This window comes from Psittacula echo (genome assembly GCF_963264785.1).
Source record: "Psittacula echo genome assembly, chromosome: 25".
NCBI classification, from domain to species: Eukaryota; Metazoa; Chordata; class Aves; order Psittaciformes; family Psittacidae; genus Psittacula; species Psittacula echo.
The window spans coordinates 2,470,828-2,479,996 of record NC_137760.1 but is presented as its reverse complement, the minus strand read 5'-3'; the positions used below and the strand labels follow the sequence as shown (position 1 = coordinate 2,479,996).

The window sequence follows — 9,169 nt, the reverse complement described above, 5'->3', positions numbered from 1 at the left end:
TTCTTTGCACGTGTTGGTAACCTGGCTCTGCTCCATCCCTTCATCTCTGTTCACATTTGCTATCCCCCCTCCAGCAATAAGGTGAGTCAGCACCTGAAGGAGCTGGGTGCTGATTCCAAAGGGAAGTTCTCCACTGGAAACAACTATCCCAGGACTGTTTCTTCGTTGATATGAAGCATATCCAATGCCCAGGTCGTGTTGCAGCCTGAGCACAGGAATGCACCAAAGGGAACCTGCTCTAGAGGAAGGTGTCCCTGTCCGTGGAACTGGATGATCTTAAGGTCCCTTCCAACCCAAACCGTTCCATGATTCAATGAAGACAACAGAGAAAGCACTTCAATTACTGCATTATCTTTATTTGTATATCAGAGGTTTGCTGAGCTCAAAGCTTTGGATAGGCAAGTTGAGTCTAACACCCGGTTTTGTTCCAATTGGACAACGTGGCTACCATCACAAAAGCATGCAAAGAAACAAGGTGTTTCCGTGCAGCAGAATTGTCAGGATGCAGACTAATTGACTCTTTCACAGATTTTCATGCCCAGAATGCTTGGAATTCCAGCACTGGCACAGCCATTGACATTCGCTTGTGCTGAAAAGAACAAGAAAAGGAAGATATTGAGTGACAAGATCCCTGTATCCAGTGAGGAAAAGTCTGCCTACCACACAAATTCAATCCCCAATGATGGTTCTGTTTGAGGCTCCTGTTGGTCTCGATGGATATTGTGTGAAGTATTTATGGTGCAACCCAAAGGGAGGAAATATCAGTACAGCTTTACATCACCTTTGTACTCCACCTTTCCCATAACCTGCATACAGCAGGTAGCATATAGCATCCAGTACATTTCATGTGGGACCATTGTATTGCTGGGGCATCAACCGGGTACAGCTGCCACACAGTGGTTCCTTCTAACACCCTTTGGAACAGGGTTTCAGATATAAGCATCCCAGAGCCTTCCCCTTTCAATGCTATTGCGTAGTTTACTCCTCCTCTCTGAAGTAGAGCAATATATTCCTGCCCCAACGGCATCATTTGGACTTAGTTTGGAAGGACAGAAAGGTGTTTATGAACTGTAACAGAAGCACCGTGTTCTGATCTTGGAACTTACGTCTGGTACTTTCAAGCTGGTAGAGAGGCAGACCTGCGCAGAGCTGCTCAATGGGTCTGCCATAGACAAGCCAGTCTCTGGCACGCCCAAACATGGAATTGCCAGGTTGGAACTCTACCCACACATTATTTGGAGAGTACACCTTTTTCATAGCCTAAAAGGAAAGTGTTAGACACCATCAGCAGTGTAGCTTTGGGTTCATTCTACGTCCCCCAATCTAAAATCCCCTTCCTTCGCCTCACACAAAGCAGTAGCAAAAGAAGCTACATACTTTTAGACAAAAAGTATTTTCAATCTCATCAGGAGCAATATCACTAGATATTAACTGCCAAGATAGCAAAATGGAGCTGCATTGCTGCCACAACCAGTTCTGCTAGCTGCCAGTAAGTTTTGCTGTAAATGTGCTGTACTGTAACGTTAGACAGTCCAGAACCCAAGGGAAAGCCAGTCTAAACTGTGATCACCCCCAAATCACACTGCTTCCCAGGGCAGGGGATGTTGCAGTTTTAATCCCAATGCCAACTCACTACAAAACCCTGTGTGGGGCTGCCAAGATTGCTCATCACCTAAAAAGGATGTTCTACCTGACATTTTCTTCCAGTTCCATCTTGTCAGATCACCTTCATCATCTTGGGAATGGAAAAGCCATTCCTAAGGACAGCTGCTCTCAAAGGCAGAGCAAAGGGCTGCTGTCATGGAATCATAGAATGGTTTAGGTTGGAAAGGACCATAGGATCATCCAGTTCCAACCCCCCTGCCATGGGCAGGGACACCCCACACTAAACCAGGGCACCCAAGGCTCTGTCCAACCTGGCCTTGAACACCACCAGGGATGGAGCATTCACAACCTCCCTGGGCAACCCAGTCCAGTGCCTCAGCACCCTCCCAGTAAAGAACTTCCTCTTTATATCCAGTCTAAACTTCCCCTGTTTAACTTTTAACCCATTGCCCCTTGTCCTGTCACTACAGTCCTTAATGTCACAGCACACAACTCTGATAGCAGCCTTTCCTGCATGGGTTTTCTGTAGTCACCTGTCTCTCGAAGGCCTGGCGTCCGATTTCTTCCAGCTCTGGGATGTCTTCCTTGTTTATCTTCATGATGAAGCAGGCATTCCGTGAGAACAGCCTTGTTGCAATGTACCCCTGTGATTAAAACAATGGAGTTAATGAATTCAAGGCTACCACTCATATTAGCTGATTGTCTAATGCTTTAGGACAACCTAGAAGAAACATAAAGGCTACCACTGTGGAATGATTCTGCACCTTTGGGGAATGGAAGCAGCCTGCCCAAGCTGGTGTCTGTCCATAAGGCTGGAAGGATCTTTCCCAATAGACTTGCTACACAAGAGTGATGGAAGCCCATTCTCCGTTGACCTCATGGAGGTCAGAGCCATCCTTCTCACCATCCCAAGCTGCCACCACAGGTTTCATTATAAGTCCCCACATCGCATGGGTGAAATAAAGAGGTGGCCCAAGAGGAGTCTTCAAAGAAATCATGTTTCAGGACAACTTTTGATAAGAATGCTCTAAAATGACTTCTGAGTTTAAAAACTCAAGTCAAGGCAGATTCTTTGGTTTACTTACACTTGAGTAGTCAAAAATGGTATCAGAGGAGTACAAGCCAGAACGGACATGGACATCAGCAATCCTGTTGCCATTGTCGATAGTCATCGTCCCAGTGACATAGCCATTGTCAGGTTCTTGCAGGACAAAGGTCTTTGGTAAAACACAACACACAAAATCATTGGTCATCATCTGCTTGCAGCTTTTAAAGGGGCAATAAAACCAAGTACCATTGCTTTATGTAGATAGTAAACCCCTTAACAACCCTATAGCAGTCTCAGAAGGCTCTTGAGGTTGAGATTAATTGTGCATGAGTCTGTCAGAGTGAGAAAGGAGGGGACAGGCTCTCACTGCAGGCTCAAGAACAACACCACAGGGCATCCCAGTCCCTATGTGTACTAGCAGCAGACTGCTGCAGCTTCACCTAAGGGGATCCACACCCCAACACATTTCTCGTTACTATGCACCTGCATAGAGCTGCTTCTTTGGCTTATATGATTGCAAATGCTATTTTTCTCTACACTTGGCCATAAGCACCCTGTTAGTTTCTTCTGTGCTTTTCCTTCTGTTATCTTCCCCCCCTGCCCAGGACCCAATACGTGTTAAATGAGTACATGCACTACAAGGCTTCTCATTCTACTTACGTCCAGTGCCAAAGTCTGAGTCCAGAAGATTCCCAGCAAGACGAGGACTGCGGCCTGTAAGAGGAACACATCAAACAGTGCCATAAAAACCCCAGTTCAGGAAGAGAGGGAGGCAGCATCAGTTTGCAAAATGCCCCACTTAACACACGTATTAGCTGAAAACAAGTCTTCAGTTCTTTCTATTAGGCTCTGTTTTGCCTGCAAGTGGAAAAGCAGAATGATAACTCAAAGTCCCTCCTTGATGCCATGTTTCTTCTTGATTTGCCTCTACAACCACAGCTGTGAAATCATAACTAAATCCCCCTTCTGAATTACAACCAAGTTCTGCACAAATGATGCTTCCACTGCCTTCAAGGGGATTACTGTGCCCCCCAGAAATGCAAGCTCCCCATGAAACAACCAAGGAAACGATACACAGATCCCATTAGCCCCAACACTGTATCATATACTTGAGCATCATCTTCTCTATCTTTTTGCTTTCAGAAAGAAGGAATATTTTCTAACAAGTTCAAAAATGGATATACTCACAAGCCCATTCATTTTCCTCCAGATAGGACCAAGAGGCTGCAGAAAGGAAGAATGCAAGAAAAGCCCAGCGACCTTCAACTTTTATATCTTGCTGGAGGTGTGGGAAACACTTGACAGGAGTTTTCTTGAACAAGTCCATATCTACACGCCAAACTATGGCAAAGCTCATATCTGAATTTTGGGCTGGCACAGATAACCTGACCCCGATATGATAAAAGCAATCAGGAAGTCAGCTTTTGTGAAATCAATCACTCTGGCAATGGCCATTATTCAGTGGATTAAACTTTAGAGGAGTTCCCACTCTTGGTGGTTCCATTGTTTTAAATATTTAACAGGATATTGTCTAGAATGAAATGGCATCAGCAATAACTCTGCTATTCATTCCTACCAACTGCATTTTGTCTTCTGGAACATAACGCCTAATAGTCTGCAGGCAAACCCTGGAAAGAAATACCTACATCATGGTGGCCTACGAGTAATTTGTCAGTCATTTCTTCCATCCAATATACCCATGAGCTCTTGACAGGGAGTGCTGCTTGGTTTTGATCAGTTACCATGATGAATATAACACATGCATTGAAATCAGTGATGGAATCAGGAATAACAACTGTCCTGCACAAGACACTGCAGGTAACTTTCAGCTTCCTCAGCGTACATGAGCCTTGAAAGGATGTGTAGTTCACATAAGGTCACAAACCCAAAGGAGCAGGATGGGGATTCCTCCTTTAAAGCTACCTCTGTTCCCTGTATTTAATCAAAGTGCCAATGACGACATGATATTCATCAGGGACGGTAGTGATAGGACAAGAGGTGATGGGTTCAGACTGAAACAGGCAAGTTCAGGTTGGAGATAAGGCAGAAGCTCTTCCCTGTGAGGGTGCTGAGGCGCTGGCACAGGGTGCCCAGAGAAGCTGTGGCTGCCCCATCCCTGGCAGTGTTCAAGGCCAGGTTGGACACAGGGGCTTGGAGCAAGCTGCTCTAGTGGAAGGTGTCCTTGAGTTGGAACTGGATGATCTTCAGCTCCTTTCCAGCCCAAACCATTCCATGATGCTATGAGAGCTATTCCTCTATGCCTGCGACCTTGCCTGGCTCCTCCTCAGCTGTGACTCCACACCAGCCCATGCTGGAACCTGGACAAATCACACTCTGCTTTCTATTAGCATGTCATAACGGAGGCCTATTCCCTTCTAAGAAAACAAGAACTCAGCCTAAGAGCCAACATAGCTCTGTAATCTCAGTCACTGGAAGAAAAGGTGAGAGAGATTGCATGGAATCTCTCTCAGCAAACAGGCCTCAATAAAAACAAAGGAAATTGCACACATTTGCTTTATTGCACAAAAAAATGGCACCTCAAGTGTAACAAAGCTGTGCTGATAAGCAACCTATCAGAATGCACATAAACAGATATAAACTGTGAGAAGCACTGCTAGGCTGATTAGATTAGACTGACGTTACTCCTGAAAGCTGGCTCTGCCCCTCCTGCTCAACAGATTCTTTGTTCTTGACATTACAGATACGTCAGAAACACCCAGATTTCAGCAGCCAAAAAAGTCTTTCAGAGCAGGGATCTAAGAGGGTTTGGGTGCCACAAGCGAAACCAAAAAGCTTTAGTAAGTTAAAGTGAAGCTTAAATAACTTCATATACTCCTTTCTTCTGAAAAACACCCAAGAATGAGCTGCGTTTTAGACACAGGTAAGAGCAAGGCAACTTGTGAAACCCTCAGCTGTTTCATGAAGGAGAATTACAACAGCCACCATCTCCTGATTTCCACCTCCCTCTGGACTGACTGGATTGTGCTGATCTGATCAGACAAGGCCAAAAGGGAAAGATTGAGTTCTTAATTAACAATATTGGAAGAGAGAAGCACTGCCAGATGCTACAGGCAAAGCCTGCATACACTGCCAAGAGGAAAGCCTTGCTTTTTGGAGGCTTCCCCCCTCTGTCCCCTATCTCCCAGTAATATCCCTGAAATCAGTGCGCAGGCACTCAGGGACAACATTATCCGTGACAACGCCAGAGTCATGGAATCATGGAATCAACCAGGTTGAAAAAGAGCTTTAAGCTCATCCAGTCCAACCATTCCCAGCACTGCCAAGGCCACCACTAACCCATGGCACTGAGGGCCTTGGCTCCATGGTGTGTGAACACTTGCAGGGACGGTGACTGCAGCCCTGCCCTGGGCAGCCTGTTCCAATGCCTGAGCACCCTTTGGGCAAGGAATTGTTCCTCAGCTCCATCTAAACCTGCCCTGGTGCAGCTTGAGGCCGGTTCCTCTTGTCCTATGGCTTGCTGGGAGAAGAGACTGACCCCGCATTACTACAACCTCCTGTCAGGCAGTAGTGTAGAGTGATATGGTCCCCCCTAAGCCTTCTCTTCTCCCTCAGCTGTTCCTCATAAGACGTGTTCTCCAGACCCTTCACCAGCTCTGTTTCCTTTCTCTGGAGCATTAAGACAAGGGGTGATGGGTCCAAACTGAAACAGAGGGAGTTCAGGTTGGAGATAAGGAAGAAGCTCTTCCCTGTGAGGGTGCTGAGGCGCTGGCACAGGGTGCCCAGAGAAGCTGTGGCTGCCCCATCCCTGGCAGTGTTCAAGGCCAGGTTGGACACAGGGGCTTGGAGCAAGCTGCTCCAGTGGAAGGTGTCCCTGCCCGTGCAGGGGTTGGAGCTGGAGGAGCTTTAAGGTCCCTTCCAACACAAACCAGGCTGGGATTCTGTGATTCCATGAAATGAAAAGGATAATTGTCCAACTGCAGTTCAAGCCGGATTACCCAACAGGAATTCCAAGGTAGATGGATTCAATCATCATCAGCTCTCCTGGTGCCTTTTTTTTCCAGCTCCTTTTGGTAAATATGTACTTTATCAGGGAGGGAGCAGGTAGTGGGAGGAAGGGGAAGAACGAAGCAACACCTCAAAAAATCAACACCATTCTCTCTGCTTCCATCAGCAGAATGCCACGCACGAGATAAAGATGGGGTGACACAGCCTAGAGAAAAAACTGGGTGACACAAGGACAGGTCAAGCACAATGAAGTTAGAAACTAATTCGAGCTTCAAGGCTGAACGCAGAAATGATTTCAGCAGATGTGCCCTTGTTAGACAGAAACATGCAGAAAACCAGGTGAAAATGAGTGTGCACAGAAGGAAACAGGAGCTGGAGCAAAGGTTTAAAGCTGGAGCAGCTCTTCACCTTAGGAGTTTGCTGCACAGTGGTCCAAGAGGTTTGTACAGAAACAGAATGTCTTGAGCAGAGCTTTAAAAATGGGAGAGACAAACTTGTACTGGAACAAGAACAGGGTCTTATGCAGTAAAAGCAGCCCTCCCTGCCCTGTTTCCTGGCTTCTACTGCTGCCATTAGTTTTGTAAGCTATTCCTAACGTCAAATGTGTGTGTTTGCCATACAAACCACTCAGAAGTTGATGGAAGGATTGGAAGTTCGGGCTTCCAAGTATGACACATCACTGTAATGGCCAAATTGGCTACGGTTGTTGGAAGAAGTGGGCAAAACTGCTTTCCAACTGATTGCTAACGACACCACAGGGATTAGCATTCCACAGTTTGGTCTCAAAATGCCTTTCCTGAGAACTAGTCCATTAATCAAATATCCAGAGACTACAAGAGGGTTTCGTGACATACAAAATAAGGCTTCTCTTTGTATTTTGGGTCTTGGAAGCTAAGGACGTACCTGTCTCCATTTGGCATCCTCCTATCAGTTCGATTCAAAGACCCATAAATCTTTCCCCTTAGGAATTTATTGCTTTCATTCACCACATTTTAGTTGCAAAGTGGGTTCAAACTAGATGGAAAGCATGTGAGCTCTCTGCTCACAGCGCTGGCAGAGCACAACACCTCCACTGCACTGATGTAGCCTGAGCAAGGCACCAGCCAGTAGCAGGATGACAGAGCATGGCCCTGACTGATGTAAATGAGAATTGGGCCTCACCGTCTCAAGTACAATAAGATTCTGTGGTCTTTGCAGTAAGAGCTTCACTGAAGATCCTCAGCTCAGTTCAGAGACTTTAGTTTATAATGACACTGAGTCCCCCTTGTGCCATTCTGGTGATGAAAAGGGCAACTGAAGTGTGCAAACCCACACTGTCCCACAGCAAAGTGCATGGTCAGTATACAGAGGTACCGAGAGAGCTGCTCTTTAGTAAGAGTAGGTACTTCTGGAGTAGGTAAATGAGCATCTCTGAAAGTGCTTCTTCAGTAACAGGCACAAAGAAACAAATCCATGTTATCTGAAGAGATAGACGTATATATAACCTTGGTTTATTATTTCCTTTGAAATAATAGTGACATAAAATACTCGTTGTTACTGCTCCTCCCTTCCTCATCTTTTATTGTCCCTTGCTTATGGTCCCTTTCTGGCATTAGCCCTTAGTCTGTAATCAGGTCCTATTCTCATGAAGAGGCTCTGTGAAGACACAGAGGCTGCACCTAAAGACTGACAAACAGATCCAAACAGAGCGAGCTCAGACAGGTAACAAAAGATCTTGGTAATTCCTAGGATTTAGAGCAACCTCATGATTTCCAGGGACTGACTTAACATTTGACACAGCAAGGTTAGCACCTCTACTGATATAAAAGCTGGTATCAGCTATAGATAAAATATCAGGCTGAATCCTTCACCTGATATTTTGCCTCCTGTCCTTCAGAGGCACAAAGCGTCACTGCAGATTTCATTAGGCATCTATTCTCCAGTTCCTATATTTTTTTGCCCATTTAAAAGTTACTATAAACCACATTGAACTGACTGTGACAAGGTTCCTTTCACCTCCCTGCACATAATGAACACCCTGAGGTTGGTATCAAACCTCTTCTTATCAGAGCACTTCCCCAGGAAGCCGGCGCGACTCTGTGAACACAGGGCACGCGCCAATAGGGTAAAGCCCATGGAAGGCTTAACTTTGGGCTATTACTGTATAAAAAGAGTACACATGCATTGCCAGCAGATCTCACCTTGCCTACCACCAAAATGAAGGTCACTGTAAGTATCTGCATCACTTTCTCATAAAACGGGTAAGGATGGACAGCTTTATTCTGAGTCTTTCTTGGTGTCAAACTGACTCGCACTGATTTGTGCAGGGACCACAGAGGGACAATGCCAAACGGGTTGGGATAGCAGGGGTGGGACGTCACTTTTGGCAGGGATTTCACTCCATGTGCCCACTGAAATGTGAAGGAGAGAAGGGCTCTGTTACAAGGGCAATATTCTCTCATTCACAACTCAGGTGCAAGTGAGTCTCAGCAAGTCTGATCAAGTTAGGGCATGGCTACAGTGTAGGGGAAGCACCATGGGACATGAAAGACTCCAAGTGCTTGACTCTGA

General features: G+C 45.9%; 1 protein-coding gene across 1 annotated transcript; it reads right to left on the bottom strand.

The window, feature by feature from the left end:
• Positions 1 to 509: 509 nt before the first annotated feature.
• GKN2 (gastrokine 2) lies at positions 510 to 8,841 on the bottom strand (the record flags this gene model as incomplete). Its single annotated transcript, XM_080634494.1, has 7 exons — positions 510 to 589; positions 1,107 to 1,260; positions 2,139 to 2,249; positions 2,691 to 2,822; positions 3,314 to 3,367; positions 8,615 to 8,695; positions 8,800 to 8,841. The coding sequence occupies 7 exons, from the start codon at positions 8,839 to 8,841 to the stop codon at positions 510 to 512; spliced, it is 654 nt and encodes a 217-aa protein (XP_080490620.1).
• Positions 8,842 to 9,169: the final 328 nt, after the last annotated feature.